Raw genomic sequence first — 20,343 nt, 5'->3', positions numbered from 1 at the left:
ACGACTGGGGGAAATAATTTGAACCCAGCATTTCGTTTCGAAAACCGTTTTTTTTATTTACGACCAGAACAGGAACCATACAATTCACGCACTATAGAGCAAGACTGATCGAACGGTATCGTGAAGTCGTTTCATAGAGATTGACAAGAAAGCATGTCTCGAAACGAATGGCTTTTCGAATGACGAATTTATGCGCAAGTTTGGACAGTTGCGAAACCGTTGGTTGCTCGAAAACTCGCTAGGCATCTCTATTATGTAGAAGAAGCTCCACAGTTGTCGGGCGATCCACAAGCGCAGAATGTCGTCACTGACAGTATCAGCAGCAGCAGCAGCAGCAGCAGCAGCAGGTTCGCCGCAATTGTTATCTGTGAAAAGTGACACAGATGAAGCAGCAGCAGCAGCAGCAGCAGCATCGTCATTCGTAGTGACGACGCACGCCACGAGAGTGGCTGATCTCTCTTGCATCGATCGTTGCTCGAGCTAAGGAGCGAACCGTTCTCACGAAGAATTCGTTGGAGTTCGCTGATTGCCATGGTTAATACATCCTCGCTGTGGCTTCGACGCGACCACGGTGATGAGATCGTACGCGATGATCTGTCACCATCTCTGCAATCGTCTTTCTGTAATGACTTTAGGCATTTGTTCATTCCATAAATTTCGGTTCTGCTGTCGCCGCCGTCGCTGCCGCCGCCACTACCGTTTTTGCCGCCGCCGCTTTCCTTTCGTCGTTTGGAACGACCAAACAAGGATAAATTCATCGTCAACAACGGCATCGTCAACATCGTCGGCGTTGTGAGCTTGTTTGTACGACGAGTGCTCGGTGCGAACAAATCATGCCGAATCTTCTCGGTGCTGGAGGACACGCGTTTAAACTCTCGTTCCAGTACAGCATAATAATGGTTCATAACTGAAAATGACTTGTCCAGGAGTCCATGTGTGAAATCATTACCAAAGCACATGCTGAACCATAAAAACAATAGCCAACATTTGTCAAAGTACAGAGACAAATGCTGCCAGCAGTGCAACACGCTATAGCTGCTCTCATGGTAAACTAGGAAACGACCCAGCCCGATGTTTCCTTCTTTTACAGCACGATGCGTTGTGTAGCTTGGATAGAATGTAAATGTACACGTCGTTATCACGCGACATGATCAAACGGTCGCATTTCTCGAAACGAGATAGCCAATTGATCGCTTTGATCTCTCCTTCACCCTCGTTGTAATCGAATTCGATCGAACCATTCGTACTATCAACGCCGACGTTCTTGACATTCGGCATTCAGATCATCAGCCAATGCGTTCTCGTCGTTGCGAAACGCATTGCTGCTACTGTTGTTGCTACTGCTGCTGCTACTGCCGCTGCTGCGATTGCGTAGGCTACGCTTGGTCAACGAGTCGAATGCTCGCGACTCGTGCGGAAATACGGGGGCTGTTGCTCGAAATAGGTCGCACAGTGCCGCTCCTTGTTCGTAGAGCTGACGTAGAGTCCAATCGACGGACGTGCGATTCGCTTGCGCTGCTTGTCGATACTTGAGCTTGCGGCGGCCAAAACGTATTCATTTGTCAAAATGTTACGAATATGGTGCACCACTTGTGAAATTTTGATGCTACGTTACTCGATGACGCTGCTAGCATCGTTGTTGCCGCTCACCTCGTTCGCCTCGGTCACTGTTACATCCGTGGTCGTATCCGTGGGCATCGTATCCGCAGCCTCATCGTCACCGAGGTTGCTGCTTGCGCGCGAAACATGATCGCTACTATCGAGTCCGCTACCGCCGCTGATCAATTCGTTCAATTTACTCAAATTATTCGTGTTATTTCCTTCGTTCTCTTCTGGTTCAGGTTCTTCTCTCGAATTGTCTGCGACGTTCATCCGATTTACAGTCACGTATTGAGCGATTGCGGTGTTTACTGTTGTCAGCACCGAGCGCGATTCGACCAGTCGTTGCAATTGAGTCTGCCGTTTGGTACGAGGCGCTCTGTTATCCAAAGTATTGGATATATACAAAGCGCCAGCGGTGGATTTGATCTTAGATATCGAATTCTCGACATGTTTCCAAACGTAGCCGGAACATTCGGACAAAATTCCTCTTCATCGCGACTATGGCGCAGAGTATAAACGACTATCAGCGTAATGTCGAAACATGCGACGTAGTAATTAATTGTGTGCTTGAGTGGACTCGAAAAGCGGTCACGCAACGAACCAAATCCGAATACCCCCATGACCAAAAACGATTGATGTAACGTCTCGCGTCTCCCTAGGGATCGTGATCCGCCTGCTCTCTATTTATTTAGGCCTACCTGCTTACACCGCACTGCCTGGGATGCCGAGAGCTTTTCCGGACAGATGGTGAAAAGGGGAAATATGGTGATTGTAGGTGATATAAAGATTATGGCTATTGATAGGAATAGAGACTAAACAATTGTTTATTTAACAATGAGACAATATGATAGTTAAAAGTGTAATATAAATGAGTGATAATACTTATAGTTATATAATTAATGAATACAAATGTGGTTTACATTATATAGCTGCTGGTAATGAGTTACAATGAAGTGTTGAGAGAATGTACAGTTATCCTGCCCGGTGGAAGTAATGAAGGTGGTACGGTAATTTGCGAGGAGTTCCAGTGAGAGAATAGGACTCCAGTTGGTAAATGTAAGTGGCTGTCTTGTTGTTGAAAGTGTCGTCCTGTGTTAAATCTATCAATTCTATGTCTAGAGTTTCTGTCGTCGAACGCTGTTTAACCAGCCGAGGGTTGCGCGTGTGAGCCCTGTAAGAGCTTGGTAAAGAATGCGAATCTGGAATGAAGTGTCTTTGTGTGGAATGTAATGGACGTGGAGCGTATTTAAATGTGCTTATGAGTCTGTTTTGTAATAAAAACTTGATGTACGATGGAGGAACTAGATCGTGCCCCGTGATATCTTGTATTATACGGGGTTTGGTGGGGTCCATGTGTTGAGACAACAGGGCCGCTCGTCGGCAAGCTTCCTTACGTAGCTGCCTTGCCTTCTGTTTAACGCCCCCGCGATGTTTATTTGGCATCTAACGGATTGAGTTGAAGAATAACATTTTTGGTCGGACAAGTTAAAATAGCAATTGATAAAATTAATTATTGAGTGAAAAGGACTCTTGTGACTTTAGTTATCCGTTGCCAGGGTACTATAAAAGTACTAATAATTAATGCCTACTACCAATGCTTTGGCAGGGTTAGGTTATGCGGGTTGTAGGAGAAGGATAATTGAGGCGGGTGGCGGCTGTCAGCTGCGCCCCTGAGATTGAAGGATGCTAAGCACTGTACAGGTTATTAATTCACAAGTTATATTTCTGATCTTGATGGAGAAGGGGTGGTCTTATGAGTTGGACGGGATGGATAGGATGCTTGAGCCGGGAGGCACCCGTAAGGCGCTCCTCAGTCTGGACAAGGATAGAGGCGGGTAGCTCCAGTAAGGCGCTTCCCTAAAAGTGAGCAAGATCTATGCTTAATAATGTAAGATTCAGATTTAATGGTTAATGAACTATAAATTCCTCTGGCAAGAGATGTTATGGCACCAATTGATTTAAGTAACTGAATAAAAAGGACAAAGATTTATGAATGCTTAATATCTTCCTTTCAAGAAAATGCTCGAATAAGAGGAAAAAGGCTGCCGATAAAACAAGGATGCTGCATAAAATTAAAATGCTTAGTAGAAAATATTGAAGGATTGTATGCCGATGCAATGGCATATGTTCGTTGTACAAGAGAATCGGTGATTTTAATGGAATTGTACAATAGCAAGTAACACAGTGAGGTAATTAAGGCGTATGCCGATGCAATGGCACACGTCTACACATACACAATAAAATCAGTTACAATTCAATAAATGCATATACATATATATATGTGGGTGGGGAAGGATGCACTTCATGAAATGATTTATATTATTCCAGCTTTTATAATGGATAATGTCAAGATCTTGTCGTTATTAAGAATATACTTCCGTCTAAATAAACAATGAGATTGTAAAAGTATTATTAATCTGAAACCTTAGTAACTTGATTGTTTAATATAGAATAGTCTTTACGGATAATGGTAGCAGCATAGATAATAGCAGAACGCAGTATATTTTATATGTGCAAGTGCAGGTTACAGTGGAAACAGTGGGAATATTATATCAAGTACATAATTATACATGAAATTATAAAGGCATATAAATGTCTTATAACTAAAATAGCTAATGAGAGAGATAGATAGAAGGCTAGAGATAGAACATGAAGGAACGTCTCTGTGAGTCCTTGTTACGAGATAATTGTAATTTTTATTTTTATTCAATGTCTATTAACGAGGTGAAGGCCTAGGAGGTTGGAGTAAGCAGATTTTCAAAGCAGAGTCTCCGGCGTAAGGAATCCGCCTGGAGACGATGTCAGAGTGGTGGGATGCCACTGCTGATAAGGATTCTGACTATACCAATACGGCTCTGTGCTTGGCACCGATGCCGTGCGCGCGTAACCCTGTGCTTGGCACCGTTGTCATGCGCCCGCAAGAAGGAATGGAAAGGGAATAATAAGTGTGTGAGCGTAGTTCACTGCGTTGACAGACACTGGGGTTTCGTGATCACGATTTAGAAAAAGAAGAATCTGAAGATTGTCTCTCTCTCTCTCTTTATATATATACTAGCTTGTATAGCGTATCTTAAGGAAATCGGAACGAAATTCTAAGAGCGGTTTGACAAACTAAACGTAGATAATACACTATTCGGATTATAATGAATGGTCCTTATGTAAGGCAGTTACGAACCGACATGAACGAAAATTTCAGCGTGACGCTATGGTATCTGTTAAATAATTCGACTTGGCGTATGGTGAAACGTCACTGGTTCACTCGCGTAACAATGTTCCTAAGGCTTAGATCGCGATTGTATTTCACTTGCGCGAAACGCGGTGTATGTGAGTGTTGTGCATTAAAATATTATATACTTACTATTTATTTCAGTAGCTCAGACTTTTGCAGAGAAATCTCAAAGAACAGGCTTTTTTTATTCCAGAATACTCTCAATACTGTTGGGACCACTCTAGCCACGGCACAACTCGAGCGGGGAGTCGACTTATCCGCACACTTTGAGTATTATAAAACACCGTGGATGTTCTGGCAAGTTTCCTAAGAAATCTTCCAGATTTTGAATAGCACAAGGCAAAGGCTCTGAAGGAGCGCAGGAAGAGGCTCTTATGCGAGACGACCGTTGTCCGTGGTGGCACGGTCGCTCAGAGACACTTTTCCTCTTTGCGTCAAATTAACAAAGATGTCTTGGAGGCTCTCCTAAGAGGCACGTCTGTACTGTATGAACTTCCGATGTCGACTCTGCGGTGGGAGCTGCTCCCGGGGCCTCGTTCGGTCCGGACAATGGAACTCAAGAGTGGGGTAGGCTATATGGTAGGAGTAATGGGATTATACGAGAGGGATCCAGAGTAGGAGCGTTCAAGGTTTTTCAGAGTGGGACTGAGTGGCGTGATGCTGACGGGGCATCGAGACATCTCGGCGCGCCGCCGGATGTGATAAGGAGCGTGGTCAACAGGATGCCCTATGTTACCTGATATGGGCTCGTGTTACTCGGGGATTCCAGAGCACCTTCGGTGGCCCGGCTGCGTGCGTGCCTTATCTTTGAGACTTCCTGTCGCCAGTCTGACTTATTAATTTATATGTGCGCGTAATTATTTATGCCTTATAATATTATAATTTAATAAAAAGAAATGGTTAATATTATATATATGTGGTTCTTAAGGTTATAATATACGCCTAATTTAGTATTATATGAATAGTGTAATAGAAAGTTATAATGTTAATTAGTTATGATTTTTATAAAGACAATATGCATGTGTTATAATAAAAGAGATATTTGTTATTAATGTTTAAATGTGGTTATTAAGAATTATTATAAGAAATGCATATTGTTAACAGTGGGTTTTAGAGTGTAGAGATTTATAATATTGTTAACTGGAAAATTAGGATTTCTTATTACAGGGATCCTTATTATTACTGTTGTTAAATTAATGTTTCTCGGCAAGGCTGAGTTCTACCATAGGGCTCTCTACTTACGTATGTCGGTAAGATAGATCCCTTGGGTAGGTTTCGTTATTATTGGCGTCGGTAATTAATTAACAATTGTTATAAACGGTTCTTATGTATAAATTACCGACTTTTAGACCTTATAGAAGCTTATGCTAATAGAAGATTCGATGAACAATTAATTTTTATTATTAGTGATGAGTTCAAGCCGTTGTACTGTACGAACGAATTTAAAAGAGTGCAATATTTAAGAGGAGCTTGAACGTGGACAGAAGGCTTCAATTAAATTAAATAAAGTATTTAAACGTGACCAAGGCAAAAATGATGGATTTCCAAGCTAAATAGGGTATTTAAACGACCCCTGAACTTAAATAAATGAGGTTTATTAAATTTTAAGTAAAAATTACCATATTTTGAGAATGTACTGTCAGAAGGATTCTCTGTTTGTGGGCAAGAATTAATTGTTTTCGTTTGGCATTATTTCCTTTTGTAATTAATATTCTGAGGTTTTGACATTTGCTTATGTTTCACTAAAATGTTCTCTATGTACGTAGGTGTTAAAAATATTTTAAATTGACTTTTCTTAATTTTTACGGAAGGTACGCATTACTGATGTCCCAATAGTCCCTGCGTATGAATTTTAGAATTTTCTGAAGTCTACTGGTAAGTAACATTGTTGGTTTCTTATTAATTGTTAATGTTTTTCAAAATGTTAATATGGTCGTTAAATAGAGGTCTTTTAATGCTATTGTTAGCAATTAAGATTTTTCTTCTAGGCCTTATAGTTACTGAGAAAAACATGCCTTTTCCTGATTGGTCGAGACATTCAAATAACCATAACTTCTAAACTATCGATTTTACAGAAAATTTATTAGGACATAATTTGTAATACTTTGAAGGAGCCTTAAATCGCACCGCGCGATTTTCTAAAATTATTATTATTTTAAAAGATATGATCTTTTATCGATAAATTTTAATAGTAACAATTACTTTTTATGGTTGAATCTACCTATATGTCTCGCTGGCCTTTTAATGTAGAGGCGAAAAAAATGATATGTTGGAGAGAACGTCGCAGGACGTTACATTGATCGAAGAGAGCGCGCGAAGCAACATGTTTGTACTACTACTACTGCTGCTATAGACGTACATATGCGAATGCGAGAAAAATCATATCGCACATCTGAGTAAACGCGAAGTTTTTTTTTATTTTCCCAAATCTCTCTCGCGGCGGCAGCGTCCAAGTATTTGTTCAATCTTTTGAGAGCACTTGGCGCAAGGAAACGATCGTTTTCATTAATCCGGCGCGACGTGCAACAGCTCGATCCAATGCGTCGTAACGACGCACGCTATCTTCGATCGCGCTATTATACTCGCTGACCGCATCGATACCGCGCTGTACAGCCCGCCAAATAGTCAACATTACGTCATCATTGAACCAAACGACGAGTCGAGCGACACATTTCGATTCGAGATGCATCACTCCGCTATGGCTCGACCGATCAGACCGCGCACTGTGTTAACAGCTCTAAAGCCCGATCTTGCAGTCAAAAACGAGCAAATATTATCAAGTCTTCGATATCGTAGTCCATCGCACCGATCGCTTATCGTCGATCGCCGGCAGGCGATCGCATTCGCGGGTTTCACCGACGACGACGACGACGACGACGACGACTCTGCAGCGTTGGACAACTCGCGTCGTCATTCGGCGGCCGTTCGACGGCTTGCACCGTCACTCTCTTGTGATGGCGGCAGCGTGTCATCGTTGAGTCTGCGTCGCTTGCCGCTACAGATCGCCGCAACTGAAGCTCCTTCCTTTGTCACAACTCGACGAAGCTTCAGCATACCACGCAGACGTCTGACTTCGAGCAGTAATTGGTCGCAATTTCGTAACGTAGTCGAAAGACGAGCTTTTACGCTTTCGCGATCGGCCTTTACTAGATTTATCATTTTACGCATTATGTCTCCGGCAGCGCGCAATCTCTCGCCTGCTCTCATATTCGGTTCAGTACGTACAGAGGGGGTCCATTTGCACAACAACTTTACAAACGGTGGATGCCATAAAATAGTATCATCGCTGCTAACACCATCAACCGCTAAATTTGCATTGGCAGCTCGAGCGCGTCTGCGTATCGCGCGAAACAGATCATCCACCGTGTCGATCGTCGAATCACCATTACTGCTGTACAAGCTTCGCAGGTAGCTGTGCAAATGAACGTTTAACAGCCAATACTGCTGCTGTTTGTTACCGCTGCTACTGCTGCTGCTACCACTACTACCACCACCACCACCACTACCACCACTACCACCACCACCACTATCACCACCACCACCACCACCACCACCACCACTGCCACTACCGCCGCCTCCGCCGCCGCCGCTGCCGCCGCCGCCCCCGCCGCCACCACAGTCGTCGTCTTGGTTGTTCATTTTGCGGCGACTTTGACAACGATATAAATCTCATCAGCACGACACGCACAAACTGGTCGAATCTTTACTTCGAGGAATCGACGACTCACGCGAACGACTCGCGGCTCGTAAATTTCTCCGCAATCATGAAGACTCGTCGGTGTGGGCAGTAAACGCGACGACGGCGGCGGCTGCAACGACAACGACAATTGCAACGCTGTTCCGTTGTTTCGAATATAAATGCGAGGTGGCAGAGAAATTACGGTATGAATCAATCGCACTTGGCGCGATACTCACGACAACTGCGATTGTTACAGCAGTGTTCAAACAGCCAGCTTGCGTGTTTGATCTCGCAGCAGCACTAGCCTCATTAGCTAAACGATGACGCAAAACGCAGTCGTCAATGCAGCAGTAGCAGCAGCAACAACAGCAGCAGCAGCAACTGCGATCGATCAAGCAACGAGATGTTCTTTACGCGATCGCGTGTACAGCAAGCAGCGCGAGTGCGACCACTGATGTCGTCGCTCTAGAATTAGCAGTTGGCGATACGTTAAAGCGTGCAAAAAACAACTTTTCGGGCAAAATTAACAATATTGTCTCACATTGGAGCTCAGAACATCGGTCGAAATGGTGTGTTCTGAGACAAAAGCGACAGTGTAGAAACACGAAACACCGCAACGACGATTGTCCACACTGCGAATCGATTGCTTCTTGGTTACATTTGTTTCTCATCGATCATCGCTTTATGCATGCTTACGCTCGAATAGCAATTGTCGGTAACGTTGTTGCAGCATCGTACGAGTCCGCGATATTGGTCACTTCTTTCAGCCAACCAACGAACGATATTTGCGCGTCATGTTCGTGTAGCTGTGCGTGAATGGAATCAAAATATGCAAGAGTATAATTTCCTTAGTAGCGATATGTCACGTTTACGGCAACATCAACAATGGCACACGATCGCGTCGTACGAAAGGGGACTACTGTACACAACGATATTCGTACCTCGCGGCGATCGTCGAGACTCGGCGGCGGCGGCAACGGCGGCGGCGGTGGACTCTAACGAAGCAATGACAAGGACACGACGGCGTTCGATTGCCGCCACGTTTTCTACCGCTGCAACTTCGAGCAACAATCGACAATTGTTGTACGATGAAATCAACGACAAGCTTGACCAAAAGTCGTTATCCTTCAATAATTTCGAATAACGTGTAGTATGCACCGCGTAATGATCAAAATTATAACACGTTCGTCACATATGTACTCGAAAAGTAGGTGGTTATTAAAGTTCCAGTGAGAGCGATCGATCCGGACCAAATCATTCGTTTACTCGAACTACTCATGCATTCCGAGCATTCTGCGTATTTGGTAAACACAAAGTACAAAAAACCAGCTAACACAAATTGCGCGAACGCAAAGATCCACACGAATACTAGTTTTATCGCAATGAACGTTTGCAACGACGGGGGCGAAGATTCCTCCTCTGTTGTCGCCGCCGATCGCCGAATTCGACGCGAAACATGACGATGATCATTGTGTTGTTCACTCGCCATGTCGGATGCTATGTCGATGAAAAATCGAGTCATGCGATCGTCCGCAGATTCATCGAGATCGTTCGATCCATCATCGGGTGATGTCACCGTTGTGCGCACTTCACATGCGCCTTGAAACAATTGATCCACTTTAAGCGCAATCGTTTCGTCAACGCTTCGAGAACCCATTCTGCTACTGTTACCCAGCTGTTGCCGCTAACGCGCTTACCAGAGTGAAACTCTATAAAAAATAGCTGCCGCAGGAAACGTGGTCAGTGTAATCTGATCAGTAGTAAACACGCATGATTATGTCCGGTGTGCGAAGGAGGAAAAACAATGGCGGCGATAAACGCGGCGGCGGCGGAGCGTCCACTCTCAGTGGTGCACTGGCTCGCGCGATAACGTCTTCGTCGTCGTCTGATACTTCGGCAGCGATGGCGTCAGGCAGAAAATCGTTACCATCGAAACGAAATGGTGCTAAATGGCGATACACCAATCCGAAATACCGTGATTACTTCACCTACGTGCGCACCATTGAACGAGGAACGCCCCCCGTCTGCTGTCGTTTTTCCTTCTGTACGCGAAGAAAAATCTATCTAGAGATCGAAGCCAACGAGTTTGGTGCATTCGATAAGAATGCGTTCGACGACACGTTCCTTCGCGCATTGCACACGTCCTTTCGCATCAACAGTCGCGTCTCCCTCAATCGTTTGAGCGTTCACGCGCGCCAATAGTTGGCCGGCTCGGGTCTTCAACGCAAGTGGTGCGAATCGTACAAGCATGATCATCGCTTGGGTCTGTTCGACGGACGGGTTGTTGCGCGTGTGCATAAACGCAAAGGAGGACAATGGCAGAGGCGCAGCCATGACCGCCGTTGAAAAAATGACGACGACGACGACGACGACGACGACGACGAGCAGCTACAATCGCTTTCTGCAAGATCGTCACGCAAGACACGCAGTTTTAGAATTAGGACCGATATTGTTTGCACGGGAGCGAATCCCAGTTTCGGCTCCTAGCGTGCCTCTATCGAGGCGCAAAGTAGAATCGCACGAAGGAGAATTCGACTTGGCTACGGACTCGTTGCGACCAGCGGCCCTTCGACACCTCGGCCAACGTTCAATGTACTATTGCCGCATATACATGGCGCATATGGTACTATTCGCTGCATGTGATACACGTGAGTACGATTACAGAAAGACGTTGTCGGACGACTCAACAAACTGATCTGATTAATGGACCCCATCTGTTTTTTTTTATTCCAGTTTTGCGGGATAACGATCGAAAGTTGATGGTACTAGTTTCGCCCAAACTGCGCACTCTGCTACGCTTGCCAACGTCGCTAAGTGTGATACTGCATTCCAATTCGAACGTGGCGTTTCACTATTTGTAACACAGCGATACAGGATCTAACTCTCGTTACGTGCATCATGGAACGCTGGTCCGCTCATTGCGAACTCGAAACAACGCTTGGATATTCGCTTCCGGTCAGCGTGGGTCAAGGTGCGTTATTTGACGAATTCTGGTCGCTCGATTGTAATCTCGAGTCTTTCGTACATCGCAAATCGCGAATCGGAGCATCAACATGGAGACTCGGTACGATATCCATAATATCGTATCAAGACCGTTGTCAAACTGACTTCACACCTCAAGCGCCTGACAGATTATCGGCTCTGCGATCGCTTACTCGTTACAACGATCAGGATCGACTGATCTCTCAGCTCAAAATTCCGTTGGCATACAGTAGGTACGCAAGATACGAACGGGCTCACGATCGTGCGAAGCGTCAATTGACATACGAGGACAATGCGCGCTATCCGTTGATTCTTCGCGACACATTGAACGCGGAGTTGCGAATGCCATTACGTTACGAACAAGCGCTCACCGATCTCGAGGACGATACGAGCGACTCGAATCTCGACCTGTGCTTCGAACACCGGCTTTCTTTCTTCGCACTAGCGTGTGCCCATTGCTCCGACGCCAAAACGATTCGTGACGACGACGACAACCTTCCGCGCGACGCTTGTAACCAATGTGTCTCCCCGTTATCGCCGCGTACCATGCGTGTATCTCTGCGCACTCGTCTCAACGAATATCACGAGGCATCGTACCATCTGGATCTGGAATGCGAATCATCTCTAACGAGCGCCATCGACACCCCCAGGGAGAGATTCGCTCGTCACAACGCCATCGTGGCTGTGCACAAAGCACTGGTACTTCCATGGCTACGTAAACACTGGCCTGATGGACTGCTGTTCGACGGCCTGCGCTCCGTGCCGCTGAAAGAAGCGCTTGAAGAACTGTCGCTGACGCTCGCCGTCACGGGACCAAATTGTATAACGAGAACCAACATGATGCAGGAACTGGCGAGTCGCATCGTGCACCATGCCGAATCGTCGCTCGTTGCCAAACTCAAGTACGACGACGAACGTGTTTTTGGTGTCTTGATAAACGGCGCTTTGCGACTCGATGGACGCGAGATTCGTCAATAGCCATTAACGTGTACAACGACGGTAGGAGCCACAGCTCCTTCGGAAGAAGAACGTCGCGATACACCCGTTATCCGGACAAAATGTGTACCAAATTGAAACTATGCGAAACGGAAATACACATTGTGCCGATGTTATTACAGAGATTGCATGCATTGTAGATCACGAAGCGTTGCTCCGTACTCAAGGCAACGGTGCGCTCGTGCGTCAAGTCGAGTGTACCGAATATGCTGAAGGAGCCGAACAGCGCAACCCGCTGACAGCGTATGCGGTAACAACCGAAAATCGCGAAACCATCAACGAATAGGTATTTATTGCGGAAGCACTCGTCCAGTGTGGATCGTTGAAGAATCTCGATGCTTTTGTCTCATGTGCAAATGTTCTTCGCGAAACCTATGTATTGTAACATCCCGCTATTCCGAGGCATAAAGAAGGAAATTTTTCTTCCAAAATCTAATTGCCGTAAAGATTTCCACTTAATGGATACCTGAATCAAGAAAAGAAACAAGGTCGTCAGGCACGCACCTTTCTTTGTCACTGTTTTTGGCTAACCAACAGGTCACGAGCTATCTGTATCCTACATCTCAAGCGCCTTCTATATTCGTCGGAACCTGTAACAATAATATTTTAATACCCTACTCTCTCCAATGACGCACTTATGCGCATATAGTATACGTACATAACTACACTTTTGAAATTGCACCACACTCACTTATTTAACACCCTATATAACCGATATTTTTATATAATATCTCGATTTCGTTATACCTTTTCTTATATATATATATATATATATATATATAACCAGTATATTGTATCCTATTATATGAAATAATACACTTCATCTATGATATATACATATATATACATCTGACCTAATAATTCATTTCTTTAAAAATATTTGATGGCGACCTTCTAAACTGCCAAACAATTGCAGGAAGGCCTGGAAGACAGTAATAAGTCATATATAATTTACAGCTTCATTTTCAATATATTTAATGGATAGACTAATGATATATATATATATATATATACCTAATTGTACCATAGCAATTAAGTACAGAGACTTAATTTAACCACTTACCATCTTACCTAATAAGCCATTGTTATAATACAATTTATTAACGTCAAATCCTAGTATATTACTAGCTTGGCAGACCTATGCTTAAACCTGTCGACGAAAAGCAAATAAGGATAAAATAATGATTAATAACCGCGATACACTAAAATTTTAAAGGTTTAAACCCACCTGTGCAACAAAAAAGCGTAACAAACTCATTCATAGTCCCTAAAGCAGTACACCGCGGTAGCCTTAAGGCATGTCGCGCCACCGTCGTCTCGCGGCCACCGAGCGTACCCACTCGCGCTCCTCCTTACCGACTCGATCAAAGTTGTTGCTGAAAAATATTAATTTAGAAGATTATTGTTTGCGCACAAAGAATCCCCGAGCAATAACCTCCAGACCGACATAACCACCATAGTTACCTTGTTCTTGATGTTATTACTAATACTTCAATCGCTTTTTCACATGATCACCCACACAATAGATATATATACACTAATAATTAATCCCCCATTAAGATAAGTCATCAGTAACAGTAATTGACAAATTCCTGCTGCTAAAAACTTAAACGAATAGACAAAATCAACCTCCACCGTGTAACGCAAGCCATGGACTACTCCACCACCTTTCTCGCTATCTCCTCGATAAGATAAACCGTGCATTCCTATACCATGACTAATCCAAGCAGAGATCGTTATTCATATCTCCTCACCGTAAATAACTAACACCTTTTACTCACCTCTTTCTTACTAATACTTTGCTTTCAAAAACTATCTAATAACCCTAGAGAAAATAGGAAAAATTTTAGAAAAGGGAGAAAGAAGGGAGGGAGTATAACAAGTAGTAACGCAAATTTAATTGAAAATAATTATACTGTATAAAAATCCTTGTACAGGCATTACAATATTAACGCATAACACCTATACGTGTCGATCTTGGCATTATGCTCGCTCCCTGTAACGAACAAAATAATTACCAATTAAAAATGTTTCTTATTTTTCTTATCGGGATAAGTTTTATTTACCCGAACAAATTTTTAAGACCGTAGGCATCAGGGTCAGGGCTCATATCCAAACCACCATATAACCAAAAGTCGGCTGCCTCTCTCCTCCTCCATCTCCTTTTCCAACGCACCTCCGTCATTTCGCGGATAGACAGCAGACCGGGAATCTGAATATTTGTCTTCAAGGTCACATCCCCATTGCAGAAGCACTGTAGTAACATACCTTAGTAGTATAACCAAATATCCTAATGTGCATCCAATTGAGCTTACATCCATGCATGCAACACCCTGACATATACTTACTATTATCGCCGGCACCGGTCGGAAGTACCTTCGCCGAGGAAAACGTTGACGGAAGGGATACATATTTTCTCCTCTTTCTTTCTTACATACACGACTGATCATTCGCAACTGACAGCTGACTTATGAGCACATAAAATGGGAACCGACAAGTAACCAACCTCGAAATAGCTAAACACCCTCCCTCAGATAACTACTACCACCTATATGCACTAACGCCGAGCAAATATCCCCGCATGGAACTAGCACCTAGGATTGGATAACAGACATGAACGTAGCATAAACCTAGAATCACCACTCCCCTATCAAGCATATCCCTATATAAAATAGGATTCAGAATTGGACAAAATTTCAATAAAGTAATACCCAAGTAAAGGTACGCAATAAAAACAACGATATTAACAAATCACACACCTCTAACGCTCCATATTATATAAAAATATCACTGAAAATTAAAATTCCAAAATCAGTGCAAAATAAGGAAATTATTTTTCTTTGGTCTTAAAAACCTCAGGAACAATATTGATATCACTCCTGGAGCATGAAAATGACGAAATTATAAATAAACAAAATAATTTTGCAAACAAATTTTGAATTTTCACTATCGATAAAATTACAGCGGACACTCTTAATATGGTACCCCCGAACTCGAAAATTAGGTAGCTGCAATATTTTAATTTGTTAATTTAAACAATCAGACAAATAACAATCAAATCACCGCGGATCCACCTTACCATAAAGATATCGGAGTGTAGTCATAAATAAAGAGAAATAACGTTTTAGTTATTATTTAAAATTTGAGGTTATTGTTTATAACAAATATGACAAATAACAGATGCTCATTATAATAAGCCCACAAAATTCCTTTAATATTATAAAACAACTTTTCCAGAACACAAAATCCTCTAACATTTCATCAACAGTTCGAAATTACACATACACTAATTAACAAATGAATAACAGCTTAACCAATAGAGCGCGAAAAATCACGCTACCCGCATAATATTCTGTTTCACACAACGGATAGAAAACACATAAAAGAAGTACATCAACAGCTAATAATAATTAATTGCAAAAAATATAATAAATTTATTACAAGCCAGAAACCCAACATAATGCATATCACTGTATTCGTCTTTGAAGTAACAACACCTCGAGATACCAATGATCCCTCTTGCTAACAAAATCACCAAACATTTTTTCGTTCCCCTAAAATTTACATTATTAACTATGGATTATCTCGACGCCATGTGACGCGCAACGGCAATAAAACTAATAGTATTACACTTACTTTCCCGAAAAAACGAATAGAACACCGAGAAAAGGAGCAAAATGTACTGATTGTGTGCAAAAGTTCGTGCGGAGCTTCAATAGATAAGCGTCATAAAATGTTATTTAACCTACCATTCCAAGAACACTTAATCGATATTTATAAGAATGCGCAGCGTAAAAATATATGTAAGAGAATACGTGAAGGACAAAGATAACAACGGAAGTATTCATGATAACTCATGCATGAAATCATCTCCGAGCGACTCTCTCTCTCTCTTTCTACTATCCTCCCATAAGCGGATATCCCTACCAGAGCCTTTTCCCCTCCACACCTATATCCCCGACCTGACGAGTTGAGAATAGAGAAGTCAGAGAGTCAGTCAGTCCCCGATAGCCGAACCAGTCGGTCGCTCCTGGAGGTCCCAAGCTGACAGACAATCTCGCGCCATTTAAAGGTCCTTCACTTATTCTCACTAACCGCCCCTTCGGGCGCCACATTGTTAAAAGTAAGTTATTCTATACGCATCATAGATTTAAAATATTTTCTCGTTCCCTTGTACAAGGGGCTGACACAACAGACAATTACAAAGGTCATTGGTTAGTTTGGCTGACCTCTGAAAGGTGGAACCTTTTAAAGCATAAATAATTTATTGAATATATATATATATCACGCTTTTATATACTCTGCCTAATTGCACACGCCATGTAACGCAGTAGGGACCCATTTTCATTAATTTGCTCTAAAATATCCTTGTTAACCAGGCAGCTCCCAGCGTTGTCGAGCTCCCGGTTTCCTCGCAACTTATCTATCAGAAACTCCCTTCAGGATAACATTCCCTTTGCATTCCATACAAATCGGATCTGGTAGCACCATGCATTGTCGAGCCATAATCAGGCAGCTCCATGCGTCGTTGAGCTCCTATGTCAGGCCGCTTTGCCCGCATGTTGATGCTCTAGAACGAATTTAAATTTTAAGAATCCTTCTGGCAGCTCTAATAATTGAGCTCCATTCTCTCCACAGACTTTCCTGGTAGCTCCAAAGGGGTAGAGCTCCAACAACCTGATACTGTTCCAACGCGGATAACTGCACCTGTATCCAATCCTCCAACAGTGAGTAAATTAATGCACCTGGATCACCCTCTATAGTAATATATTCGAAATAAGATAACAAACCCTCCAATAGATGCCAAAGCGTAGTGGAGTCGCCGTACGTAGGCGAAACTTAGTTAAAATAGCTCGTACTAGAGCGTGGATAGAGGAACAAAACAAACAACTAAAATCAGATCACGCGACAGAACCAGCAAGCTCAACGAAGGAAATAGAAAACGAACAATTAAAAGAATCATTCAAACATGTATACGATAGGTCTATCTCGGATGTGACGACCTTATGTAACCAAAGTACAACGGGCGATATTTCGTCCTCAGAATTAGGGCAGGTTTCATTTACGGACACAACCAGCCAAGCTAGCCTCACTTTGTCAACATACTACTCATACGCGCACACCCAAAACACCACAAATATTAGACCTCGTTCCTTTGGAGAACAATCAGATATAGAAGCTATTACCCTTTCTGACCAAGAAAACGAAGCGGACAAGGCTTATTACATTGCTAATGTATCACCCTTTTTGAGCAATAGATCTAACCATTAGAATTGGAAGCTATTATTCAACCGACATATATCTTTCACACGTATATACCTATCTCTATTCAGGAATATTATGTATGACCGTTGCTTTTATATAATCTACAAATACATATATATATATATATCCAGCACATTTAGCCTACCACATTATTGAATGAATAACCATCTTGTTCCAAACTCCAAACAAGCAGATAATATTGGAATACCTCTCTCTTTCGATATTGTCCTCGGCGCCCCTGGCTATTGCCGGTGAATGCAGGTAGGCCTAAAATAAAACAGAGGACAACCGTTATCGTCGCTCTTAGGAAAGACGAGACGTTACAACGCTAACTTTTTGGTGGCAGCGGTGGGATAGCGCTTATTTATCAAAGAGGGAGTAATATCATTGAGCATTGACAACAAGACGAACTATTGGACGTCTATTTACACACTTGCTTCAACCTACTATCATGGCATATAACACGCGATCCGCCTCCAGTAAAACATCTTCTGAACCAGGGGAAACCCCATCTACTTCCGGAACTGAAATATACGCACAAAACCTAGAAGCACGGGAAAGAATACTACGCGAACAAGCTGAGGTTGTAGCAGCGCATAATATAGAGGTCAATAAAATAGCTGCTGAATTAGAAAAAGAAAAGGAAAGGCAAAGGTTATCCCTTTTAGCGAACACGCAAGGGCTAGAAGGTTTGGTTGCGACACTTCAAGAGCAATTAAGAGAAATACATATACTAATGGATTTACCCCGACAAATACAAACCCTCACTGATCACATAAACACTATACAGACACATACTCATTTACCCCCAGAATCTGCTCCCACTACATCCGCTGAGAGTTTTCAATTTTTTTCCACTGAACCTCGAACCCTTGAATCCTCACCCATTAGACTAAAGGATGTAGCTGATTCAATTCCTAAATATGATGGGCAGCGTATGTCCGTCTTTCAGTTCTGCAACATTTGTGAAAGGGCATTAGATTTAATTCCACGACACCACGAGCAATATTTGGCACAATTAATCTTGAGCAAACTACAAGGGCATGCTTATACAGCTGTGGCAGGGACAGAATACAAATCAGTTCTCCCATTATTGAGGAAATTAAAACAAATCTTCGGGCCAAATAAATCCCTTAACCAATATAGAGGAGAATTAGGAAACGCGTTTATGAAGCATAATGAGTCAATTTTTGATTATATAGGCCGAATTAAAGATTTAAAGACCGCTATTATAGATTGTGAGATAGCTCAAGGCCCCCGTTTTGATGATTGGGCCTACGACAATATCGATAGAGACGTGCTTGATAGTTTTATTAACGGCTTACCGTCCGAGTTACTCATCAGGGTAAAATTGGAGGGTTACCAAAGCCTAGATGACGCTTTTACTAAAGCAATTCAACTTTCAAAAACTTTAGAGACCGAGGCTATGAGACGTAAGACTTCCTTCCCCCTACGGTCAAACCCACTTCCCCGACAAGACGTCCCTTTTTACCCCAAATCCCCTCCAAATCCTCTTCCTTCTTCTTTCACTCCACAATCGCAAAACCTTCCACAGCACCAGCGAAGTGCACCCTTTATCAGACCTTTAATACCCGGACAACCCGGCCCCAATACACCTTCACAATTGACATGCAGATATTGCAAGGAACAGGGACACATAATAGCCAACTGTCAGAAATTGGCCAAGAAAAATTCTTACCAGAACGAATATCGAACCATGCAAAAACCTGAGGAACAGGGAAACTCCTCTTGTGCCCCGATGACAACAGACGTCCGCCGGGACACGGAGAATATAGGACGTCAAAAACTCAATGTCCACTTTCAAGATCAGACGGAGAATCCGAATTCCGCTCTGCCGGAGTAAACACGAAACCACATGACGGTGGCCCCACCGTTATCCTTTCTTCCAACGATTTAGTGGGACCCAGTGCTTTTATTGTAGACTCCGGATCGGACATAAACATAATAAAAACAAGTGTGATAAATTCAAATCTCCAAGTGAATACAAACCACACTCTATCCATGCAAGGAATATCCCCCGAACCAGTTAAAACTTTAGGATCCGTTACTATAACTTTGCTCGGGAAACCCACTGAATTTCATTTAGCACCTTATAATTTCGGTTTTCCCAATCGCGGAATATTAGGATCCACCTTTTTTAAACTACACAATGCTAATATAGATTATAAAAATGAATGTTTACGGTGTGACTCAATGAATATTCCTTTTGTAAAAAGAGAAACGATTCACATCCCTCCAAGGACAGCTGTTCCATTCACTGTTATAGTCTCCAACCCTGAAAAACAAGTCGGTTACATACCATCTCTAAAATCTATAGACGGAGTATACATAGGTAATGCTATAGTTTCCAACAATAATGGAAAAGCTTACCTACCATTGTTTAATACTACAGAAGATGAATTCGATTTAGAAGTTCCTTGCGTTGAATTGCAAGAATTTGATACCCTGAACACTCGGGAACTACCTGACTTAGGCACGAATACACCCTGTGCTACTTCCCCTTCCTTTCGGTTCGAAGAAACCAGCAAGCTCTTCATTCCTCCACCCCCTCAAAACACACCTTTTACGC

The 20,343-nt window shown here is 42.9% G+C and overlaps 1 protein-coding gene across 1 annotated transcript; it reads right to left on the bottom strand.

The window, feature by feature from the left end:
• Positions 1 to 14,458: 14,458 nt before the first annotated feature.
• LOC112588100 (uncharacterized) lies at positions 14,459 to 15,046 on the bottom strand. The gene is made up of 3 exons (XM_025296648.1): positions 14,837 to 15,046; positions 14,555 to 14,742; positions 14,459 to 14,484 (listed from the first exon to the last, which is right to left on the bottom strand). The coding sequence occupies exons 1-3, from the start codon at positions 14,936 to 14,938 to the stop codon at positions 14,472 to 14,474; spliced, it is 303 nt and encodes a 100-aa protein (XP_025152433.1). The 5' UTR covers positions 14,939 to 15,046; the 3' UTR covers positions 14,459 to 14,471.
• Between the last annotated feature and the right edge of the window lie 5,297 nt (positions 15,047 to 20,343).

This window comes from Harpegnathos saltator, unplaced genomic scaffold, assembly GCF_003227715.2.
Source record: "Harpegnathos saltator strain DR-91 unplaced genomic scaffold, Hsal_v8.6 scaffold150, whole genome shotgun sequence".
Classification (NCBI taxonomy): Eukaryota; Metazoa; Arthropoda; class Insecta; order Hymenoptera; family Formicidae; genus Harpegnathos; species Harpegnathos saltator.
The sequence above is the reverse complement of the archived record's forward strand: the minus strand, read 5'-3'. Positions and strand labels throughout refer to the sequence as shown.